The sequence below is a fragment of the Penicillium crustosum genome (assembly GCF_028827405.1).
Source record: "Penicillium crustosum strain IBT 35664 chromosome Unknown utg000002l_segment0_segment0, whole genome shotgun sequence".
In the NCBI taxonomy this organism is placed as follows: Eukaryota; Fungi; Ascomycota; class Eurotiomycetes; order Eurotiales; family Aspergillaceae; genus Penicillium; species Penicillium crustosum.
In genome coordinates, this window is record NW_026623123.1 from 6240359 (window position 1) to 6264707 (window position 24349).

The 24349-nt window shown below is 46.9% G+C and overlaps 9 protein-coding genes across 9 annotated transcripts; 3 read left to right on the top strand and 6 right to left on the bottom strand.

Annotated features, from left to right (window-relative positions):
- Window positions 1-302: 302 nt before the first annotated feature.
- On the top strand, window positions 303-1418 carry N7487_005876 (mitochondrial 54S ribosomal protein mL67; the record flags this gene model as incomplete). Its single annotated transcript, XM_056873623.1, has 2 exons — window positions 303-572; window positions 690-1418. The coding sequence occupies 2 exons, from the start codon at window positions 303-305 to the stop codon at window positions 1416-1418; spliced, it is 999 nt and encodes a 332-aa protein (XP_056731343.1).
- An 879-nt stretch (window positions 1419-2297) lies between these two features.
- On the bottom strand, window positions 2298-4094 carry ptcG (type 2C protein phosphatase PTC1; the record flags this gene model as incomplete). The annotated part of the gene is made up of 2 exons (XM_056873624.1): window positions 2298-2765; window positions 2823-4094. The coding sequence occupies 2 exons, from the start codon at window positions 4092-4094 to the stop codon at window positions 2298-2300; spliced, it is 1740 nt and encodes a 579-aa protein (XP_056731344.1).
- Window positions 4095-6807: 2713 nt separating this feature from the next.
- Window positions 6808-8727, bottom strand: N7487_005878 (PPIL2 family peptidylprolyl isomerase; the record flags this gene model as incomplete). Its single annotated transcript, XM_056873625.1, has 4 exons — window positions 6808-7318; window positions 7374-8557; window positions 8642-8658; window positions 8718-8727. 4 exons carry the CDS (start codon window positions 8725-8727, stop codon window positions 6808-6810), a joined length of 1722 nt encoding a protein of 573 aa, XP_056731345.1.
- Window positions 8728-9570: 843 nt separating this feature from the next.
- Window positions 9571-9816, bottom strand: N7487_005879 (uncharacterized protein; the record flags this gene model as incomplete). The annotated part of the gene is made up of 1 exon (XM_056873626.1): window positions 9571-9816. The coding sequence occupies one exon, from the start codon at window positions 9814-9816 to the stop codon at window positions 9571-9573; it is 246 nt and encodes an 81-aa protein (XP_056731346.1).
- Window positions 9817-10754: 938 nt separating this feature from the next.
- On the bottom strand, window positions 10755-11784 carry N7487_005880 (RTA1 domain-containing protein; the record flags this gene model as incomplete). Its single annotated transcript, XM_056873627.1, has 3 exons — window positions 10755-11239; window positions 11299-11547; window positions 11631-11784. 3 exons carry the CDS (start codon window positions 11782-11784, stop codon window positions 10755-10757), a joined length of 888 nt encoding a protein of 295 aa, XP_056731347.1.
- Window positions 11785-12670: 886 nt separating this feature from the next.
- Window positions 12671-13925, bottom strand: N7487_005881 (serine-rich protein; the record flags this gene model as incomplete). The annotated part of the gene is made up of 3 exons (XM_056873628.1): window positions 12671-13584; window positions 13669-13808; window positions 13891-13925. The coding sequence occupies 3 exons, from the start codon at window positions 13923-13925 to the stop codon at window positions 12671-12673; spliced, it is 1089 nt and encodes a 362-aa protein (XP_056731348.1).
- Window positions 13926-15704: 1779 nt separating this feature from the next.
- Window positions 15705-20738, top strand: N7487_005882 (putative zinc metallopeptidase; the record flags this gene model as incomplete). Its single annotated transcript, XM_056873629.1, has 9 exons — window positions 15705-15754; window positions 15810-16754; window positions 16900-17003; window positions 17065-17152; window positions 17205-18050; window positions 18108-18182; window positions 18235-18816; window positions 18889-19063; window positions 19329-20738. 9 exons carry the CDS (start codon window positions 15705-15707, stop codon window positions 20736-20738), a joined length of 4275 nt encoding a protein of 1424 aa, XP_056731349.1.
- A 250-nt stretch (window positions 20739-20988) lies between these two features.
- On the bottom strand, window positions 20989-21699 carry N7487_005883 (N-terminal protein methyltransferase; the record flags this gene model as incomplete). The annotated part of the gene is made up of 1 exon (XM_056873630.1): window positions 20989-21699. One exon carries the CDS (start codon window positions 21697-21699, stop codon window positions 20989-20991), a length of 711 nt encoding a protein of 236 aa, XP_056731350.1.
- A 675-nt stretch (window positions 21700-22374) lies between these two features.
- Window positions 22375-23987, top strand: N7487_005884 (uncharacterized protein; the record flags this gene model as incomplete). The annotated part of the gene is made up of 8 exons (XM_056873631.1): window positions 22375-22469; window positions 22528-22595; window positions 22663-22668; window positions 22740-22857; window positions 22951-23050; window positions 23142-23292; window positions 23348-23604; window positions 23658-23987. 8 exons carry the CDS (start codon window positions 22375-22377, stop codon window positions 23985-23987), a joined length of 1125 nt encoding a protein of 374 aa, XP_056731351.1.
- Window positions 23988-24349: the final 362 nt, after the last annotated feature.

Below are 24349 nucleotides of genomic sequence, written 5' to 3' on the forward strand. Positions count from 1 at the left end.
GGGGGAGCGCGGTGGTTAAGTAGTGTATCACAAATATACCAGATCGCTCATATTAAAGAAAACAGATAATAAGCCAAGCGCAGTTGAAAGCAATTGAATTGGCGAGAGAAAGAGAGTAGTGAGCTGATAAGAGATGATGCGGAGAGCAAGCGCCAAGACCTCAGCGTTCCCCGTCAAAAAATCGACCTCCCGTCTCTCTCGATCAACACTGTCTGGCGCCTCCCACCAATGCAATAAACCCGCACCTCCCACTACCTCAATTCTTCTCAGATCGACTGCACGCAGCCTCCGGTCCGGCCGAAATGGCCTCCAACACCAAGTCTTTCCAGAAAGTGCTGGATTCAACAGCACTTGCGGCCACGAAATTCATCCGCCGGCCACCGATTGATCCGAAAACACCAATTCAAGGGAAGCCCCGAGTACCGGGCTCAAATGCATTCAAAGAGCACCAGGATAAGGAAGGCCGACGGTTACAGAAGGCCTTGAACTCCATCACCCACGGCAAGAACATCTTCGTGTACAACAACATCCGCACGAAACAGGTCGTGTACTCATTGACTCGCTATCTGGAAGTGAGTTTCTTTCCTCTACCGGCAAGGGCTTTGAAAACTTCGGTCTCTAGCGAAAAAAAACCCCCATTCTGCCGTAGCCCGTCATATCGCAATTTTCTAACTTATCGGACCCTTTAGAAAACCAACCTCCTCAAGCAATGTGTCAACCACGGCAAGAAAACCATCCCCGCCACAGTCCGCAAGGATATGTGGGTGCCATACTTTTCCGTGCACTTCAACGAGGCGCAAGTCGGACTGAACGTCTATAACCACCTGCGGCAATTCGCGCTGCTGCGCCAGCTCTCCCCGCCCAAGGAAATGATCACCGTGACAAAAGAATATCTCGATTCGAAGCGGCCGGTAGACCTACGGGACCAGAAGCAATGGGACAAGGAGAACATGGGAAGAGTGGGCCAGATCATGATGAAGAAGGAGCGTGCTTACGCTCTCATGAACCAGAAGGCCACCGCGATTGCCGACATTGCTTTCGTTCTGCAGAAGCACAGGGACCATATCGTGGACGGTTTCCCGGAGAGCTCCAAGTCTGGATACAAGACTCTCAAGGCCCGTAGGCGCAGGCGTGCGGCTCTCCTGCAGGAGGCTGAGAAAGCTCAGGCACGTGCGGGCGAGGTTGCCTCGCTCGAGGAGCAGCTGCAGGTCGAGATTAGCACAGATCACAATGCTCCGCAGGAGCATTCTGTCAAGATCTTGTGGCAGGATACATACGATGCGCAGTTCGCGAAGAACTGGCCCGATTACATTGAGCATGGTCAGCTCCGCTGGACTCGAAACCACTTGATTGGACAGGAGGACCTTCCTGTTCCTACCGAGGACATCATCGCCGATGGTTCGTTTGAGCAGGCGTAGACGTTTCATGTCGCTGAGATTATTTTTTCTCTTCTGTCCGTCGCTCATTCTAAAGCAAGACGGAACGTTTTGTGTGTGTTGATATCCACTTCCCTCTGGCTTTGGGCTGATGGTTGGTGATTTTTGTATTTTCTCTCTTGTCTTTCTGTCTAGCTTATCCTAGCATTCATAAATTGTACTTTTAGATATATCAAATCACAAGAAGGTATGGCCACCTCTAAGTGGTCTCTTCTTATGACATCTTTTCTAGGGTCTTGTTTACATGCTTTCTTGGTATCATTTCTGTCTCCTAGATGAACGTTATAAAAGAGTATAGAAAAGCACAAAAGGCTTCGGCGTCTGACTACAGTGTTCTCAATCAAGATCTTGATTTCATAGCAAACAAAAAGCGACTGTTATATTCTAAGACAGTAAATCTTGCCCATCGCCTCATCACTGATCATAATCACCCTACACCAGCAGCGGATACAACAGACGGATACATACCATGTCTTCGGTTTAAACATGCGAACAATAATTGGATGGGAAACAACAAAAGGGCCAATTCTCATGGAGGCCAGATTCAGGACAAATATCCTAATAATAGAAAGACTTATGCTAACAAAAGACATCAAGACCACCAAGTCTGATCTCGTAATAAACAAAAGGTTGAAAAATGAGGCCAACGGGCAACCAGTGTGCACCATTGACGCCAATGTGCAATGTAATAAGTAAGCGACAGGAAGGGAAACCCCGGAAGATATTCCGGGTCGGGTACATTGCTCCCAAAAGCACCAGAGGTAGATAAATAGCGGACGAAAAGAAAGAAATGGACACGTTCTATCAATTCGCTTTTCACGGCTTCAGAATGGTGATTCGGCTTCGTAACATGTCGTAAAATCACTGAGTCGAGCTCGACGGGTTATCCGGGCTCTTATTCGGACTCAGAATGTCCACGGAGGGAAGGTCGTTACCCTCTTTAATTGACATCTCCGGCCCGGGTTCTTGTTTGTGATTGCTGCTGGCCATTCTCTGAAGAGTCTCTTCATTGGCCTTCTCTGCCGCTGCCGGATTATCTGCAAGACCGGAAGAGATGATGCCCTTCTGTGCTTTCTCGACAATCTTATCGGCTTCACTCACGCCCCCGGCTACCTTTGTATGCGGATCCCCGTCCACTCCTATCAGTTCGGTATTGTTGTTGATAAGATCCTTCACACGGTTGGAATCGAGGCGAATCACCATGCAAGACAGGTTGTCGGTGCTGAACCGTGCAAGTGCATGGTCAACCAGAATCTTTGAGGCATGTTGGGCATCTTGAACGTTCCGGATTAGATCGACAGATTCCTGATCACTGCAGACGTCCCAGAGCTATTAGAGTATAATTAGCTTTCTTGTATCATCAATATTGAATAGATCCCAACTTACACCATCGCAGGCCAGGATGATAAACTCGTCAGCATCTGGCTGGATAACTGTCTCTGTTGTGTAGGGATGCCCCGTCACAAGGTCTTTCAAGTACGCGTCACCCAAGGCACGGGTGACGGCTAAAACTCCATTCACGCGGTTGTTCAGGATTAGCCCACCAGCGTTGGCAACTCTTCTCCCTTCATTTTCATCACTACCCTTATGGTCATAGGATAAACGAAGCGCTTTCCCATTACGACATAATACAATGCGTGCATCGCCAACATTGGCTGTGTACAAAACCCGTTGCCGACTAGCCTTATCCTGCAATTTTGGCAGGACACCAGCGGCGCCCGCGGTAGCTTGAGTCGGGGTTTCGATATTCTCTGAATTCGTGTCCGCTTTCGTCGCCGCGACAGAAGCGGGGCCAAGGGCAGAAGAACCGGTGGCCGACTGTGAGTTGGGTACACGATCTTCCCACCGAAGTACGGCAGTGACGGCTGTACACCCAGAGTTTTTGACGGGCAATTTCTCCAACTGCTGGTCCACACTGGTGAAAGTCTGATCGAGCAGTTCCGGGACGGGAGTAGTCGGGCTTTTGCGCATGACTTCCTCAAGAATCAAATGCAACTTCTTTCCACACCACTCTGCGGCAAAGGTACCAGCATGCCCATCAAAGATTGCAAAATAGCCATTGTCTGTTTCTACCACAGTAGATGAATCCTCTGATGACTGCGACGGGCTGCCCTTGGGGGAACTAGCACCATTTGTCTCCAGTGCAGTCGGAGAAGGGGTGCCCAAGAAATTGTAGAGATAGGCATGTGTATCTTCCATTGTCCGGCGACATTTGCGATTCCGGTCTTCAGTGACACCAACGCGGAAGGACGACCGAGCAGTCGGCGCGGATTCACCGGCGGAATTATTGAACGACCCTTGAGGGACGCTGAGAGCTGGGTCCATCTTTCCAAGCTTGTGAAGCGGGCTTTCCGCGATCGAGGGACTGGTGCTGATCGCAGAACTGTCCCGGCCGTTCAAGCTCAGGGAGCTTTTGGCGTTACTAAAGAAGTTGGCCGCTTTGGTGACGGTACTACTCCTGCGTTTCTTGTCGCCAGCAGTACCCTGTTCTTCACTTTGTCGGCGGTTGAAAAATCCAGCGCTGGGTGGAGAAAACCTCTTCTCACGCGGACTGGTGCCGATGGAATCGGTTTGGAGGGTCAAGGAGTTGGGATCGAGGCCAGCCTCTGGGAGTGCGTCTACTCTGTCTTTAGGTGGGCTTGAGGAGCCACTGAACATCCTGCTCAGTAACCCACCCTGCGAAGAAAAACTGCGGCGCTTATTTCCTGCCAGCTTGATTGTATCCCTTCAAGAGGAATTGGTGTATCGGGGGTGGTGGTTTAGTGATGGGCGGGGCGAGCACGGAGGGGGTGCTGTGAGGCTGACGTAGAGATTCGGTCGGTTGAGTCGGAAGTGGGAGGAATTAAGCTGTAAGTGCTGAATAAATCAGTGATAAGTATCTCTTGTAGGCAAAAGGTGCCTGGAATGGGATATAAGGAAGAGTGAAGTACAAGAGGGAGATGGTTTAGGCAGTGAGCGGCACAGAGCAATTGGGGGGCCGCATAGTAGGATCACGAGGGGAAGCGATCTCTTTTCCAAGACATTAAACATGAAACACAAATAAGAAAAAAACAAGGCCAATCAGAGCAATCAGAATAATTCAAATAGATGAAACCCATCAATCTTCCGAACAGGTACAATGCACACTTGCACCATTGGTTCATGTATAAGCGCAATCTGATGGTCTGAACACTTCCCAACCAGGCACCGGATAGGGAAATTGGTATCAGATGAAATCAATCAAAGGAACACACTTACCAGCGAGGATTGATAGAATGGGATTGTGAAAAAGCTGAAAGATGAAAGGTGGAAGAAGGTAAAAGAAGAAAATATGGTCCAAATCACCCAAATCACCTCCGCTGACGGCTCACGCGGCACTGGGCGGAGAGAGCCAAGACTGTCGGGGTGGAAATCTTAGATCTGATATATGGGGTATTGCATATATCTTATTTTATTGCATTTCATAGATTTCATATGTTTTCATAGGATATTGTAGTGTATATGATTCTTGGGGATCTATCTCAAGTACACATATCTGACTCTCCGCATTTGGTCGATGACGCTATGATCTTGGTTCTGCTTATCTTCAAGGTGGCCACTTTCATGTACGACATATATCCACATGCATCTATTAAACAGCTAACCTGGTAAACTCCGTTGATATACCTGCTTCATCAATTTCATTATGAACGGTCTCCTCCCTTTGATCAACCTCAGTCCCCTCTCTTGCCTTCTTGGCGATGTCTATATGACCTAGTGTATATTCGTCCGGATCCCACGCCAAAACTCTGCACTCCATGTTTTCCAGTTGCTAGGGAACAACCTGTTCCATGTCGCATTTCTCCTTGGAAGTCATATGCTTAAGTCTCTCCTTCCATGCATCGGCAGGGTCGGGGCACATAGTTGATCCGCAAAATTGCCTATCGATCTTTTGCCAGTATATCGCATCGAACGCGTTCTTCGCAACGTACGCAACCTAGAAATGCCCACTCTTCCAGCTCTATCGCATTGAACCAGAAAGTCTCTGGTTATCGTTCAGTTGACCCTTCCTGATCGCTTCACCCTCGCAATTGACCATAGCTTTTAGGAATGTCTCGAGTCGACACTCGAACTCCATACACCAGTCTTCAAGGCCACATTCCGTGGACCAGTATTAGGGCTTTTCAATATGAAGCCACCAAGGTGGCGCGCAGGAGAATTCAACGGAGACAGCGTATGTGAACTCCCAGGTATGCCTATGAGCGACCTGGAATGTTAAGAACATCGTACCGTACGTGTTGGTTTGATGATCTATGTATTCCATGATTATAAAGGAACCTAACTCCGGGTCCAAAGGGCCGTCCTTCCGAATACCCAAATGAAGGACAAAAGGAACCGGGATTGAAGTCTGGTCAAGAATGTATTGCATTGTAGCGACCTCATTGCGAACATTTTCTTCGGGAAACACGGTGGGACTAGGCTGTGGAAGACGTATGATAGCGGAACTAGTATTTTTGTATGACATTTGAAAAGAGATATTGAAAGCTCCCTTTTTCCAGAAAATCGAATGAATCAGGCTTGTCAGGTTCGTGATGTTTAACAAGGAAACGTTAGAGATGACTCAAGATGTCAACGTCGAGAAACTGGCTATTCAGGCTTCAGATATCTCTTCGCTTTTCTCTCAAGCGGCATCATCGTAGCACATGCGTGGTTTCATATCTACGAAAAGAGCGGTGACTTGGGGGTACTCTGTACAGATTGTATAAATGCATTTGGAGGGGATAGGGGAAGATTCAAAACAAAGGCTATCAAAAATTACAGGGGTGAGCACTAGACTTGAAAGGGAAAACCAATCAGTGGCAGAGGAACCCGTGGAGGTGATACATCATATACGTTCTACCTGTACCTACATAACTATGTAACTAACTAGTTGGTTAAAATGTAGGTACTTGTGTATATGGGGAGTAGATAATTGCCCTTGATATAGACTAACTATGTATACTAGAAACTTTAACCTTAAAATATCAAACCTTACAAGTCTTACACCATATGAATATGTTTTTAAGTCTCAAGTCCAATCGCTTTCTGCAGATCACCCTAGTCTTTCTTGGTAACTCGTGGATCAGGGTTTACGCCTACCCCTTCCCTGTTAACGCCCAGGTTTTTCGGTGCCCAGGCCTCTGATGATATGCAGCCCCAAAAACTTAGCCTCCCTTCCCCTCTTGCTCGTTTTTTTTTTTTTTTTTTTTTCCTCTCGTTCAAATGTGATTTCCTCCCTTCCTCTCCCCCCACAGCCAACACCTATGAAGGGAATCTGTTTGTGTAATCCAAGTTTGTAGTATGTGATCAAGCATATTCATATTAAAGTACAAGCTCAAGGAGGGAGGAAAAAACAATTTGGAAATTAGACCTATTACCACGAACTAAAGTTTCCAAAACCTCCAGACCCCTTGGCCTTTTTACGAGCGGGCTCAGGTACAACCTCCTCATCTAGGAACTCCACAATTTCATCTTCTTCCTGTCCATCCTGGTTTGCCAGTGCTGCCTTCAAATACCTTCCAACACCCGAGGCACCGTCACCAGTTGAGTCCGCTTCAGCACCGCGGACTCGCTTTCCAGTCCAAGTGACACGATCATTTTCCGTACGACGAGCAGTCTCATCTGCCTCTTCCGCAGAAGGACCTGTGGCACCTGTGGCCCGCGCTTCCTCGGCGCGCTTCTGAGCTAGGAAATCCTCGAACGGATCTACGAAGACCGTGATTTCCTTGATGCGGATATCGGGGGTAGGACGGTTCGTGTTTGGTTCCACCGGGTGGATCTCTAGCTTATTCAAAGTAGTGGATGAAGGGGTTGGGTCGTCGATGAGACGGCCAAAGACAGTGTGCTTGAGGTTAAGATGAGGTAGGGCTCGATAGGCAAGGAAGCTGGGATTATATGTTAGCGCTCATTGAGCCAGGATAATCGCAAGTGGTCACTTACAATTGACTACTATTGGTGTTTTTGCCCTTGTTGGCCATGCTCAGCGTGCCTCGGGCATCGTGCTTCAAAGGTCCCTCGAATTCATCTGCAAAGTATTTGCCCCAGATGCTCTCGCCGCCTCGTCCAGTACCCGTTGGATCACCACCCTGAAGCATGAAGCCCTTGATATTGCGGTGAAATGGCACATCTGTGTAGTAGCCCTTCTTGGCCAACTGAAGGAAGTTCCACACGGCTTTGGGCGCATGCTCGGGATACAACTCCAGATTAAGATGCCCGGCGGTGGTCACAATGCGCGCGTAAGCCTTGGCCTTCACGCGACCCCGCTTGAGCATGTATTCCTCTTCCGATAATACCGCTAGCTCGGCAGACGTGTGCGGTGTCAGTCCTGTGCTAGTGAACGAGGCAGCCGCCTTGCCCGTAGTGAATCGTGCAGCGTTGTAAGGTGTTGGCTTTCCCGGTTGTGACTTGGAAGCCACATTTGCAGCTCCAGTCTTCGAAACTGCTTTCGAGCCGGCCGCAGCAGAACCAGCCTGCTGGGCGCGTTCTGACCGTGCCTTTGCAACCGCCTCTTTCGCTTTCAGGATCTTCGCCGAGCTGCCAAGTGCACTGGTGTTGACACTCCCAGAGGCCTGTTGGTCCTCCAAAATCCCTGTCTCTCCCTCCTTGATGTAGTTGAACGAGCTGAGGTTACGCGACTCGATGTTCTGAGGATCCTGCAAGGTGATAATATCTTTTCGGCTAAATTCCTCATCCGTGACCAAGTCGCGCCACAATTTTCCCTTGATGTTGAGTCGCTCCACCGTATCCCAGGAAAAGACATTCCCTGTATTCCGCAATGCGACAATATGTGTATTATCCGTTAGGATCTTGTAGGTCACTGGGTCGACGTAATCGCCATCCTCGTTCTTTGCGATAGTCAACTTGATCAAGTCCGAGCTCTTCAACGGGGCTCCGTCAACGGGATTGGTCCCATGCTTCTTGATCCATGGCAGAATATTCGTGAGGTCGAAGAGTGTTCCTGTAGGTGTGCAAACCGGGTGTGAAAATGGTTGGAGGGAGAGGGAGCAGAAATTGAATGGCAAGCGCTTGAACGCGGCGTGGGGACCACCCTTCTTGGCCTTGGAAACTCCAGCGCCAGCACTGGCCGAGAAAGCATCTTCGGATGCCCACTCGGAGTGTGTGATCTAGAGAAAATACGATTATCAGCGGGGATTCAAGATGCGATGTGAGAGTATTGGAATGTAGTAAATGAAGGAGATGTCGCATACGTAAAGCTTATCGGTTCCTATAGTCAATAAAGTTAGTCTGAATCTATCTAAAGAGAGACTCTCACGCAAGACATACCTTTTCCCATAATTGCAGATCAAGCTGTTTCTAGCAACTTTCGCGCAGCCCGCGGAGATCAAATGACGGCAGGACACTTACCGCTTTGAGATTAAAGTACGGGTGGACTGCGCGGGCGAATAATATTGCCAGCAGAAAATACATAGAGTAGTCATCAGGCGGAGAGAAGAGCGGTAAGTTCCTCCAACGGCCGTTTCAGCAGAGTCACTTCGAACAAACCATGTGTACCCAGAAGTATAGCGCTCAAGGTGTCTTTCACTGAAATAGTGCCTGAAATCCTGATTTTGGCCTGGCAGAAAAACAAAGATACCTGAAATACCAATACAGATCCCTTATCAAGCAATGTACCCTGGTTCTGCCGTTGAATTTTGTATGGGATCAAAGCAAACCACCCTAGAAATGCAGATATTTGAATTTTGCATGGGATCAAAAGCTTCATTCTTCTATATCTCGGGCATAATAGTTGTTCCATGCCGAATGATTTGCAGTACAGTGTATATTGAGGCCTAAAAGCGGTCTAATATCAGGCATGGTTAAGGCGTAAATCAGGCCAAAATCAGGCTTTCAAGCTTTAATCTAGTGAAACGAACCCTGGGTGCTATAGACCTGCGTACCATGTGGTTTGATCTTTCAGAGTAGTCTGAATGTTTCCGCTGAGGTACGTGACGACTCCCCCATGGGCTCAAGAGCCATTGCATATTGGAAAGTAGGTCGGGAAAAGAAATATCTCCATATTGTGTTGTCACAAACATACGAAGCTCAGTTATTCTAGGGAACACAATCCCGCGTAGATCACATGGAGTATCTTCGGGGCCTGGTTCCCTCTCATCGAAGACACGTGTAGTACCAGAAACTACAAAGTTGGCATAAAACTGTCGACGGCTGTCTTAGAGAGGGTCTCGACTGAGAGGTCAACAGCGTACCATATCATAAGAAGCGTTTCGACAAGCCAGAGCTTGTTCACTAGAGCGCAATGACGCAAGGAATCTCGCTTTCGTGGTCCGAACCAGTCTCTCCGCACAAACGAGAGGATTAGGCCCACAATCTCAGCGATTCCGAGTGCTCGCTGTGCGGCAGTCATTTTTCCATGGGGAGGCATTTTAGTGGTAAGTGTGATAGTAGGAGAAGTTCAACTATGTTGACTGATGGAATAGAATAAATGGAGGTAAGTTGCAAAGGCAAGAGGAAAAACAAATGATGTGAATCCAAGTGTGGGACTGTGTTTGTTGGTGTTCTTGGAGAACTGCTACTAAGGGGAGAAGCAGAGGAAGAAATCTGGATATCCAACCTGTGGGAAAGCAGGGCATTTATACCATGAACCTGACAAACAAGCGCTCAGTCTGCAAACAACGAGATATTGGATCATCTCAACAGCTGTACGTACCCCCTTCTGCAGGTGAGACCTACGTCCTTCAACCCACTGTATCTCAGAAACAGTTGATATGGTTCCACATTCTTTGAAGTTCAAAGGTGCAAGGGAAGAAGGGAAGTGGGTGTGAAACAGAGAAATAAAATTAATGCCTGAGATACTAGGCTAAAGGTATAAATATGAGACATTTCAACAGAACCGGTTCATATTGCTCAGTTGACAAAGTCGTCTTGACTACATATTTACTAGACAATCTACCTGTGACATCCGGAAGTCTGGACTAGACCCAGCAATAACACTGGCTGTGTACTGATAGCTATCACACAACACTAGTTCTTTCGATTATACTATGTATTTATTACCTACACGCTGAATATGTTCTCACTCCCAGGCTAGTTCTGTGATTGCTCTATTTTCAGTTGATTATAAATCTATAATCTTGCATAGAACAGAATCTAGGTTAAATTGATACTCAGCCTTGAATATAGCGCCCGCTCGATCATGAGATGCTATAGGATATATCCTACCCTACCAATCAGAGAGATAGACTGAATCAAGGAGTAAAAGAGTAAAGATATAGTCTAAACTTGATAAACATGAAATATTGACCGCACAAGAAAATCCACCGCTTCCTTCCATGTGAGGTACCACCAAAAGATAGATACACGTTAAACATCCCGGTTGAGATTAACATCAGAGCTAGCTGTATTTAGCTGAAGGCCAGAGTACTTGTGCACGATGTTTTCAACACGAAACAAAACTGCAACCTTGCCACCCCTCAGAAGTGAACTTATCTCGCTAGGATGATAAAGGTGGAAAATCACCATTGCTATTAGTATCAAGCCAGCATCCAGAATGTAGATATAAATCTCGTGTATCATCAAGTTTCCCTGTGGTCCCTGCATATACTCAATCACACGGTATATGCAACGGACAAAAATCAATATTCCGACCGTGAAAAGGGTCATCATGTGTTTTTGCCACGGCATTGATCTCCGGTTTGCTGTAAGCTGTTTGCGAAGCTTGATAGAGAAATTGATGGCGTTCACGAGAAAAAGCCCGAAGAAAATAATCTGGAAAAACAGACCAACCTCAATAATTGCCTTACCAAGATTGGCGCTGCTTGGGTTCTGCTTGGCGAGGATCGACCCTCCTTTTAGTTTAGATACAATATTAGCATGTTGTAGTTGGTATACCGAGAATAACCCTCACCTATCGCCTGGAACAAAAAGGATAAAACATCGCCGGTCACGAATATCTTCGTTATCAAGCTTCTTCTGACAATAGAATACTTCTCGCCTTCTGTAAGGTCGACCAGAAGACCAAATTCCATGTATATCGAAGCGGCCAGCAGAGCGGGGGCGAGAAGGATCCCCATTGACTGAATCACAAAAATGACCAAAGTCCAGTTTGGAGTTTGATGGGCGTTGACGGCACGAGCAGCGAATCCAACCGTTTCGACTAAAGTATCGAAGGACTTCGTGTTAATAATGGAGAATGAATTTCAAAATCGAGTGTGTTGACATTGGAGAGAGATCACTCACAAACTCCACCGATGCAGAACGGTACAAAGAACCATGTCTTGGTTGCGGTAGTTTGGTATATGTGGAAAACAGTAGTCGCCAAGAATAAAAGTGCGAAAATTGCAGCGGCAGGAAGAGAAGGGTCATAGTGGTAATACCGTGTTGAGTTTGCCATGGTGAGAGAAAGACTGATTATTCTTAGTACTGTCAATATCACTGAATTGAAGGAATTTGAGCATGTTATATACTCTGAAAATGGTATGGGGCTTACTGTCTGCGCCTCGTTGTGCAGATATAGTTTGCTGGTCGACGATCTATATGCGTGATGATCTAAACCGCTTTGGTCTAAAGTCCCGTAAACTAAACTGTTTTGGTCAAGGTTTCGTACACTAAACCTAATTTGGACCGTATCAACCGCTGCTCTCTTCCTTACTACAATTGGTGTTTCGCGTATTCGTAGTGGAAACGAGCTTTTACTTTTCTAACAGAAAGGATCACTTTTAATTGGTATTATTAATTGTATGGCTTGAGTGATGGTATTACCTACATGCCTTGCACGATCTGCATTCTTCTTTCCTACGGAGGCACACACGCGGAACATCTATTCGGTTTCTCTGCTTCATGATAGAGCTTCAAGGATAGAGCCATATCCATCTTCTAGAGGATGTCCACTACGTCTTCCTGGGTGCTTGTGGGGTACGTGCTGCTGGTGCCTAGTCTGCATTGCCAGACAGCCATCGAGCCGTCCCCGTTTCATTACATCCTTTGGTTGGATCAAAAGTCTTCCAAGACTCACCTATCCATTTGGATCGATTGTGCTTGAATTCTAAGTGTACCTATTCAAGTATCACTTCTCTTGCATATCCTACACAAACACATCTTTTCATGTACTAAATCTCTGCAAGGCGCACTTTTATCAGCAGTCGGTGAATGTGGCCATTTCCCCCTACTTCTTTGGGAGTATGAAGAAATGATTTTTTTATTAAAACAGGACCTAAGACAATACATATATATTCTAACTATTGGGATACCACAACAAATTTTCTCCCGCCAACTTGAAATTAAACAGAAACCAGAACATCTGAAAGCTCACCACTTGAAAGATCAACCTGCCCAAGCGGCCATTTCATTTCCAGACTGAAGATGGGATCGACAAGAACCATAATAGACTTGATCACGTCGGCGGCCCAATTCTGCAAGAACCATCGGCGCGGTGCATAATTTGCCAAAGAACACCCATAAGCCAAGATTATCAGAGCCATCTGCTGTCTCTGTCGCAAGAGTTCCATGTAATTGTCATTCATGGACAGAGACCAAAAGATTCTGGGAAGTGCCAATCCGCTAACCAGACAGGATTTCAAGCGACTGATAGCGTCCTGGTATATCGACGTTGTTCTTCTGGACTGCATGGACATTGCGTTAGAATTCGCTAATGCAGTCAGAGATTCAATGACAGAGTCTTCAACCACGAGTCCAGGTGGGCTAAGAAATGAACGCTCGCCTTGTGGCATATTCTCTGTTAATCTTTGGACGGAGCTGAAAAGACCCCAGTAGCCTCGCGAGGCAGTCAAAATAGTTACCAGACTGTCAATATGCTCGCCAGGCTGTTTATTACCCGATACATGCATGACACAGCAGGAGAACATCAGGTGCATGCTCGAGAACAAAAGCGTGGCGGTGTAATTAGATGAATTAATTTCCGTAACGTTGGAAGAAAAAAGTTGTACTGATTTTTCATGATGAATTTGAGCGAGTGTCATATATGAGCGTGTTGAATCTCCTGACCCACGAAGATGAACGATATGTAGAGCGGACATCGCGAAGATAGCATGCATCAGATATTCATGAGCCATGGCTTGCCGTGGGACAACCACGCGCCACATCTGATCTTCTTGGCCTTTGTCATTAAGGGAGAGTGAGGTGCTGGTCAAATAATGATGAAACAACTCCATCTGCCCGAGGTTGATGGTCACGTCTGGCAAGGGGCGTAGTGTTTGGAAAGATTTTTGTTGGCTAGTATATAGACTGTCAGTTTATAAAAGAAACACTAGGAAAATACAAAGCTGGACATCTGTACGTGGGTTTTGGCTCAGAAGCTTTGGGTGCAGAGACTCTTTTGGGTGGATATCCCAGAAGTTCATATTCGCAATATTGGTTCCGCCTTTCACAGTGACCACATCGCGGTAGTCTTTCATCGCACTGTTGAAGGGTTAATTTAACTGCATGTATCCCATGCTAGTATGATGGGAACGAAGCTAGACGCAATAAATGCATATCTTACCTTAATACGTCTTTTTTTGCACTGCGGACATCCATTGCGGGATTTCTTATGGGATTTGCGTGAACCGCCGTACGCTTCGGTCATATTTCTTGACGGCAGAGCTTGTAAGGGTAGTATCTGGTCAGGGAAAGGACAGCTTTGACGTTTTGCGACCCCAGTGTGAGAGTGGCGCAGTAATTGTCAGGATTCTGGATCAAATTTCCCCCGGATTTGCGTACCCCCTAGAGCATATAGATAGCGTTACGTGAAGCCCATAAATGGGCCCGAACCCTGGGCCTAAAGCCCAACCCAACCTACAGCCTATTTGTAGGGGCCTTATATGCCCCTATTAAAGTCTATCTTAGGCGGCCTCTGTAATCTCCATACAATATTATATTCTAACCCTTTTACTAGTCGTATAAACTTCAAATTTAGTGTAAATAATACAAGTAGCTATATAGGTATATATTTCAATTTTAAAGAGAATTCGACTAGTAGAGGTCGAGATATTGTAAAAAAATGTTGTTTTACTACTTAATATAAAAACGCGCTTTCTCACGTTTTTAATCGTGATATGAAAAGATAACGAGTAATTGATTCTAAATGATTTGCCTTAATAAATATTACCTTAACGGGGGTAAAACGAAGGGTATCTTTAAAACCCCTAAAGGGGGGTTCAACTTCCGAATTCTCGGCATATTTGTACTGTTTGGGGCCAATTTGGGGGCCTATTAACCCGTAGTAGGCTTCTCCTTAGCCCTATAGCCACCGGTGGGCCCGAAGGTAGGGCCCAAAGCCCAGCCCATTTGCGGGTTGGGTTGGGTTGGGCTATAGGCTTTATAGCCTTTGCGGAGCTCTACATACCTATAGACCAGGACCCTTCAAGTTAATTGCCAGCTGGCTGGCCTTTTGCTAGGAGTGTACCGTAGTTCATTTCGCAAAATGTGTGAAATCAGCCAGGGATAATCTTTCATTCAGGGGAGTCTAGTCCAATCTGTCTGTTAGACGTAGAATTATCGATCTGCCTGCTAGATTCATATGAACCCAAAGTCTACCGTACTTAATCTATATTAATATTGACTTTTCTCTGTAGTTGAAAGCTTAAAGGAGGGAAAAAAAATTCCGAAGTTCCCGAGTGCTTACATTCCCCTGATTTATGTATCAAGATTCAGCAGGCCAGAAAGTCCTGGAGTGTTCTCAAAGTAAAGGTCTAATCAACCTCAAATATGCGGGATTTCCCGGTCCATAACAGGCGTAGCACTGGCTGAACTCATAGCGAAATATTTGCCCGTTATATCATAAACTGTATGAATTAGGCTTGAGAATTTAGTGAACACACTCTATAGCCTATTATGGCTTCAAAGTCGGGCATTGATAGATACCAGCCTTAACCTGATTGGAGAATGTTTCAACCTTCAACATATATGGGTGTCCTCGAGTATATAGATGTGATCGGTCAAATTTCCGATGTGGGGAAACGTTTTGAGGCGTTATTCCGGAATCTTTTGAGTTCACCTGCCCTTTTTTTTATATTTGATTTGATTCGTTTTCATAACTGATTGGCTTGAAATCAACTGGAAGGGGATGGCGGTTAAGCGGGCCGCCTGAGACACTTGCCGCTTTTCCGACTTGGTGGGGTTGAACCCCCGCTTACCCGCCAAAGGAGGCTATCAGATTGGACTTGAGATATTGCGAATTTTTAGATATTATTGCCTAAATGGACGATGGGTCACATTGGGAACATCTCGTATACTTAAAGGCAGCAATTATCCCATTATTTCGTCCATCCGAGTTCAGTCTAAAGCTTTACGCTTCTATTTGGAGAAACAGTTATCATGACCACCGTCACCACCACTATTCCGCCTCTCAATCAATCTTCTTTTGAGTGAGCTCACCATGTCACCCTGTATTAGACAACAATGACTAATTGAGGACGTTAGCCTGATTGGTCCCTATGGCGATTGGAGAGATGACCTTCATAATCAGGGCTATGCCGTGATCAAGAATGCTATCGACACAGAAAGGGCCATAGGCTATCAGCGCAAAGCCCTGGAGTGGCTTAAGTCTTTCAGCCCAGCCCTCGATCTTGATAATCCTTCCACGTGGACCAAAGACAACTTGCCTGTCCAAGGCCAAGTGAATACATTCAATGGGTATTCCGTCACCCATGAGAAATTCATGTGGGATGCTCGCATGGAACCAAAGGTATTGGAGGCATTTGCCAAGCTCTGGGGTACCGACGAGCTACTCGTCTCGTTTGACGCCTTGAACGTCACTCTGCCGAACCAAAAATATAAGCCTGCTCTAAAGCCATGGCCCCACGTGGACCAGTCGCCGTTCCGTCGCGGGCTCCACTGTATTCAGGGCATTATCAATCTAAGCCATGCGGGTCCCGAAGATGGAGCCCTGATGGTGTTCCCGAAGTCAAACACCGTAACCGAGAGGTTCTTCGACACCGAGACCGATCCATCCACCTGGGAGCAAAAGGACATCCGCCTATTCAGCGTGGAGGAAATCAAGTGGTTTGAAGATCATGGTATGAAACCCTTCAAGGTGCTCGCAGAGCCTGGCGATTTAATCTTATGGGATTCACGTACTGTGCACTGGGGTGGAGAACCAACAGTCAACAGCAACACGATTCGAACGGTGATTTATGCATCATATGCCCCTTGTGAGTTAGCCACAGAAGAGAGTTTGAGGCGGAAGAAAGAAGCTTTTGAATCTTATCGAGCCACAACTCATTGGCCACATGAGAATATAGTTATACGGGATGGAGTGGTACGTCTCCCGGATGGCAGTGTTGATCCCCGCAATCGATCTGTACCGTTGGAAGTACCAGAGCACACAGATCGATTACTTCAACTAGCAGGAGTAAAGTCTTATCGGTAAATTAATAGAATTCGGTGTTTTGTTTTTTTTTTCTTCCCCTCTCTTTTGTTTTGGGTGTCCACATGAAACTAAAGCACACTTGATTATTAAGGCGAAGTGTTCTTTTTTTTTTCAATGGCGTTTTTTTCCTTGACCCCGCAGTGAGCCTTTGACGTCGATCTTCCGTATTGCTCACAAAGCAAATATGAAATCGTTTGAATCTCGCCCTCCCGTTGATTATCCACGGAAGCGTGCATCAATCGCATGTAATTTTTGTCGACATCGGTACGCTTTGAATTCTTTGTTTGGAAACGTCACTAAAAGTAGACAGGAAGCGAAAGTGCGATGGTCAAAAGCCGACATGTGGCCTTTGCACCGATGCGGGGGCTCAATGTGTCTATCAAGAAAGCGACAGGTAGAAAACGTCAAACTCATGCAAAGGGTTCCTAGATAGTGACGATCCATAGAGTGCAGGATATTCCCGCTGAAATCCTGCTTCGTTTGACCCATCTGGAAACCCTGATCGAGCAACAAAAGGATGCCATCAACGAGCTCTCAGCCCGAGTAGCTTCTTCATCAGATCATCTAGCTCGGTCGGGTCCCTCTATTTATTCGTCACAGCCAAAATACGATTGGGATCCATCATCGGAACATGTCTACGATAAATCCTCCTTCGGCCTCTTTCCACCAGAGAACGCATACGGCAATGAATATGCATTTACTATTCCTTTCGGTCATCATACGCCAACAGGAAGTCTACTTGCGTTAGATCGAGTCAAAAATTTGGTTGGCGACTACCCCCAAGACTTTTTCAAACAGATAGAGAAAAAGCGGCCATTCAACAGCATCCAGGTCACAGGCATACCTCAGGCATTTGAACAAATCGACAGATCCCGACTGCATCCCCAGGTCACCAAACCTCTGATCACCGAGTTCCTCCACCATGTCCATCCATTCTTCCCAATTGTCGAGCCGCAGCTGTTACATATGCTCTTTGACACTTTCTCGACATACACCAAGGTCAACAGCATCCAAACTTCACTTTATCTCATTATTCTGGCTCTGGGAAAGGTGGCCTCGAATCCCCAACGAATTTTTGACATCGAAGCCGACAAAGATCTGAGTGGGATGGAATATTTCGCTTCCGCATATAACTACTTGAACAACCCGTTGATAACGTCCTTTACAGCGGACCACTTGTTGCCTTTGGCTTTATTCTACGGCTCGATGTATCTGCGTTACATAGGACGCCCAATCCAAGCATGGCAAATGATCCGTGATGCGTCTGGTAGTGTTCAGATCATGATTTCCGAGTGAGTGTCTTCTCTGATACATGTTTCCTCTATGATATTGATATGAATTGGATACAGACTACATGACATGAACACGCACGAAGAGCGAGCGAGTCTCTATCGAATTGCATGGGGTTGCTTCATTCTCGAATGGTTGGTATACTCCCTGGGATTATCCTGCATTCAACTAACCACCTCGACCCAGTGACGATCTCGCAGAGTTTCATTTCCCTCCCAGTGGCATTGAACTCCTCGTCGACAGATTACCCTTTCCTCGAATTGCGGAAGATAGCCGAAATGGCCACCTTGTTTTCCTCGCAATGTGCTCCATTCGAAAGCTTCTCAACCGTGTGCACAGTGCTCTCTATGCAAAATCTGACCAGGAGAATTTCCATGCCAGCCCTCCGCCTCAACACACCAGTGATACTCCCGGTGCAACCCCCCAAAAGAATTGGATTACATCTCTGAAGACAATTAGCGAGGAGCTCGACCGTCAATTGGAGGACTGGTTCGCCTCTCTCCCAAATCCCATCAGACCAACCCTCGGCAATACAATATCCGCAAATCATCCTTACGACACTTACATTCTCGCCCGGTACTATGTCACAAAACACATCATCTGCCGCCCGAGTCTAGTTTTTGCTGCCGACACTCAGGGCAGTACGGTGTTGCCAGAGTTTATTTTCGCGAATTGCAAGAAGTGCGTCGATAGCTGTCGCAAATTCATATGGGCCGCATCAATTATTATGCGGCAGAGAACACACGGAAACTGGCACAGAATGCAAGCGTAAGATCGCCTTTTTATTTCCAGGTGGCTTTTTGGCAGGTTGAAGTTCACTCACTTATTTTACACATCTAGAATGCTGGCTGCTATTTTTACTCTCTCGACTGCGAAAACCACACCGGCTTTAGAAGCCCTTGTTCCGGACTTTGACGAGCTAGTGAAAGAAGCAATTCAGTGCATTGAGCCATGGGCGGGGCATTGCGAAGCAGCAGATACAGTCATCAGTATGCTGAAGACAATCCGCCAGAAAGTACGAGTAATAGTTCGGGGAGCTTAGTAGAGAGTCTCTCGATCTACACTTGGGTAGATGTACGTATTTCGTTACTGCGCATTTCCATGTATATTTGTGAATTTGAATGCGCTGGAAATATCGAGGCTACCATTCTTTTTTAGCCTACTGAATATATTGTTATTTGAAAGTCATCCACGGTGGGTTTGTTATCAGTAAAAACCCCCACGCGCTGCGGGGGATTTCGGGAAAGGGTTCAACTCAAACAACACTTCACTTGCTCAAGAATATGTCTCCACCACGACTGACGAGCGAGATTACTTTAATCCATGGTGTTCGACTCGCAGGGGAGCCGTCCACCTGGGATATCCATATTGAATACCCTGCAGACTCCCCACACGGCACAGTCACCTCCGTGACCCCGCATGAACCCTCTACTAAGGATGATTTCGAGTCTCCTCTAGCCCTACCAGCCTTGACACACCCTCATATCCACCTGGATAAAGCCTTTATTCACAGCGCACCTGAATATGCCCCATTTCTACCTACAGCTGGCACGTTCCAGGAGGCTTTATCCTCCACGACCAAGGCCAAACAACAATTCGGCAATTCTGACCTCATTAGAAGGGGAGAATGGCTTCTTGCTGAGTCTGTTGCATCGGGTGTCACTTCAATGAGGGCATTTGTGGAGGTAGACCATACAGTGCAGCTTATTTGTTTAGAAGCTGGTGTTGCATTGAAAAACCAATGGAAGGATTCTTGCGATATCCAAATCGTCTGTTTTGCGCAAGATCCTATATTCTCTACTGAACATGGAGAACAAAACATGGCTTTTCTGGAAACTGCTCTTCAGAAATATTCGCAAATCGATGTCATCGGGACAACACCATACGTCGAATCCAGTCCCGACGCTGCAAAACAAAACATCGAATGGGCGATTGATCGTGCCTTACAGCTGAACAAACACATCGACTTCCATCTCGACTACAACCTCGATTCAAACAAAGAGGCTCTAGTCTGGCATGTCTTACAAACCCTCAAACAGCGAAGCTGGACTACCTACTCAACAGACAAGCGTGTCATGCTTGGCCATTGCACACGGCTGACACTGCTCACGGAGAACGAATGGGCCCGACTGGCAACTGAAATCCACGAGAATGAACTCCCAGTCAGCTTTGTAGGTCTGCCGACAAGCGATATGTACATGGCATCACCTCCTAAAACGAGTGGGGACTGCAAACCATCACACGATCGCCCGAGAGGCACTCTACATGTCCTAGAGATGATCCGGAAATACAACCTGGATGCCGTGATCGGGGTGAACAATGTCGGAAATTCATTTACCCCATGGGGATTACCTGATCCGTTATCGCTAGCTTGTCTCGGCGTGGGGATTTACCAGGCTGGAAGCCAGGCGGATGCTGACTTACTCTATGAATGTGTCTCGACACGAGCTAGGGCAGCTATTGGGCTCTCGCCATCCCATTCCGGTTTATGTGTAAAGCAGGGGTGTCGACCGGACCTATTGGTGGTTCATCATAGAGATGATACTGGGTGTGGTGTGTCTCGGCCGCGAACAAACGTTGCCGAAGTTGTGTGGACTCCCCCAGGGAAATTGAACAGGGATGTGGTTTCTGGTGGACGACTTAAAATTTCTCCTTTTGTTGCGGAGTCCGACGCTCTGTATCAATTTTGATTTTGTTTCATACGACAGTGGGCATCGAAGAAAGTGGTTATATATGTACATAACGGTCAATAGATGGGATCAAACATCCATGCGAAGTTGGCGATTAAAGATATGAATCAACGCATTGCAGCGAGCAAGCATCCATCAAAAGTCCCCATCCGATTAATGATAAAAGTCCGCCGAAACCCGTGGACCAAATCTGGCATTTTGGATCTTCAAAGATCAGGCAAAAGAGAGACACAAGAGACACAAAACCGGACTAGTTGGTTGTCTTCGGCCGCAAGGCATAGAACTGCACAGGCATCATATTAAGAGACGACGGGAATCCCTTCTGGAGTTCCGACTTGACGATATCCATGCCGGCCGCCTCGAAGACCTTTCTGAATTTCGCATCTGTCCTTGTGACACTGCTATCTTCACTGTCGTACATATCCTCTCCAGAGAAATGGGTAGACAAGTTTTCCTTCAGAACCATCAGGCCGGTTTCAGTCAAGGACTTCCGACACCGCACGGTATAGTCAATGAGCTGTGAATCCGTGAGATGGCCCACACACCACTGGACCCAGATCAAATCGTATTTCTTCTCTGGGGTCCAATCTTCAAGGCCACGCGTGTAGATGGTTCCAAGGATGCCGTCTCGTTTCAATTGGCTGTCCTTCATCACTTGTGTGAACTTGGCTATTGGCTCTACTGCATCTACCACGTCACAGACATGGCTCAAGAAGCCCTCTGTCACGCGGCCGACGCCAGCGCCGCAGTCCACACCTTGGTGGAATTTGCCTTGGGATTGAACACCCGGTATTAAACGACGGATCTTGGCCAGGAAAGTTTTAGACCCTTGTAGGTCAATGCGTGACACTGAAGGGAACTCGCCCAGCATGCTAGCCGTGGTGGCTGGGACGCTGTTCCAATATTTCAAGGACTCGGCATGATTGATTTGAGAATCCGCTGTGGTCTTTGAATCTGTCATGTTGGAAGTTTTGACAATGTGGACCTGCTGAGTTTGTTTATCGGGATGATTGTAGCACCCGTAAGAGGCAGGGACGTCTTTAGGTGATAATTGTATCACCAAAAATCAACATCCATCTCCATCACGTGATTACCATAATTACAACCTCGTCCAACGTTCTACCAAAAAAAGTACATACTCTAGGCTCTTCGATGTGCTTATGTGCATTCTTTATTGTGATTGGTTAATTTCTTTTTTTTTATTATCTTTGTCTCAGCGCTAGAGTCATTTCCCTGAATTCTTGGCAGATTGACTTTAAATTGACCCTAATTTGGTCCTCATAAAGACGTGATACGCTAAACATGAAAAAGAAAAGAAAAAAGACAGTGGGCTGTGCTGTGATCGACAGGGATAAACCCGAAAAATCTCGATCTTCAATACTCTGTACCCTGAAACTTGAGAACTTGAGCTCAGGGACTGGGGGGATTACGTGTACATTAAAACACTGGGGGGACACACCCGTTGAAACGGCCCTGTGATTGGAAGTGACCCGTAGTTGTCTCCATAAGGGTGTAAACTGCCGATCGTTCATAAATCGTTTCTTTCCCCTTATCATCTCCCTTTCAAACCACTTTTCCCTACTCACCACAGTCATTCCTTTATACTGTTTTTTTTTTTTTTTTTTGATTTTTCATTATGGCAAACGGTCGCTCGTCACAGGATGAGCGTAAGCTCGAGGGTGGCTCTGAAGCCCCTAAGGACAACGGCCTCCACCCCGGCTTCTACATTGCGTACGTAACAATAATTCTACGTGAAAGACTCGAGTATTAAACTAACAACTTTTTTTAGCCTGTGGATTGCTCTGAGTTCCAGCGTCATCCTGTTCAACAAATGGGTTCTCTCAAGTGCCAAGTTCAGTATGAACCCCTTCTCTCTAATCCCCTATTATTCGCTTGGGACTGAGCTAACTTTGATTGCTTCTAGACTTCCGTGAGTCCCTCCGCCGCCAAGTCAATATTTAACCGCGTCCGGAGGAATAAATTACTAATATGAGATACCAGCGCTCTTCTTGACCACCTGGCACATGGTCTTCGCCACGGCGATGACCCAGATTCTCGCCCGGTTCACTACCGTGCTTGATTCGCGCCACAAGGTTCCTATGAACCCGGCCACCTATACGTGAGCAACCCCGATAACGCAATATGGAATAGCTAGCATGACTGCAATCCGACCCGAATTCTCGATCGCTAACCGGTGGATTTGTGTGTACAGACGCGCCATTGTGCCCATTGGTGTCATGTTCAGTTTGAGTCTGATCTGCGGTAACTTGGCATACCTCTACCTGAGTGTTTCCTTCATCCAGATGCTTAAGGTGCGTTCGAACCGGGAATTTTGATTTAATCCGATCTCCGTCCACTCTCAAATTCTAGGTTCGACTCAAGACTAATACCATGTTTCTTTAGGCCACCAACGCTGTTGCGACCCTTTTGGCCACCTGGGCTTTCGGAATCGCTCCTACCAACTTGAAGACTCTCGGCAATGTGGCTCTCATTGTTGTCGGTGTTGTGATTGCCTCGTTCGGCGAGATCAAGTTCGAGATGGTCGGCTTCCTCAGTATGTGATATGGTTATCTGGTATATTTGACATTCTAGTCCTAACAACCATACAGTCCAGATTGCCGGTATCGTCTTCGAGGCCCTCCGTCTTGTCATGGTTCAGCGTTTGCTCAGCTCCGCCGAGTTCAAGATGGATCCCTTGGTCTCTCTGTACTACTACGCGCCGGCCTGCGCTGTCACCAACGGTGTCGTCACCCTCTTCGCTGAGGCTCCCCGTCTTACCATGGGTGATATCTACGGTCTCGGCATCGGAACTCTCATTGCTAATGCACTGGTTGCTTTCCTTCTTAACGCTTCCGTTGTTTTGCTGGTAGGTCTTTTTCTTATCTCGTGGTAACCAGTCCATCACTAACACACCAATAGATTGGCAAGACTTCTGCTGTTGTCCTGACCATGGCTGGAATCCTCAAGGATATCCTCCTTGTCGCTGCCTCCATGATCATTTTCCGCGACCCCGTCACTGGCCAGCAGTTCTTCGGTTACTCTATTGCCCTGGCTGGTCTGGTGTACTACAAGCTCGGTGCTGAGAAGTGCCAGAGCCTTGCTACCGATGTGCGCCTCCAGGTTGGTGAGTTCAACCGCAGCAACCCTGCCCGCACCAAGGCCATCCTTGTCGGTGTGCCTTGCGCTCTCATTCTGTTCGTTCTCTACAGCGGTAGCTCTGCCCCCGCTGCTGCTCAGGTGACCCACTAAGCACGAACGCGCGTACATTGACGAACTGAAGCAATCGACGGAAATTTGGAACGCGCGCGGCACATCCCGCGTGGGCCTATTGTTTCACGAATCCAAGCTCGGGTAAACAAAACTCGATGCTTATGTTAAATTTTGATAAAGACCATGTCTTGTCTTGTCTGGACAGGACAGAGCATGCATGTAAAGTTAGGGGACATAGACGTTATCTGGCTGTTTTCATTGGGGATAGGATTTATAATAAACGGCTGTATGAAATTGATATATTGTATCGACTCCACATTCATTCCTGGTATTTCCCATTACGCCGTACGGAGTACAATGGTTTCAATCCAGTGTTTCAGGTAGACATTTAATCCTCGAAG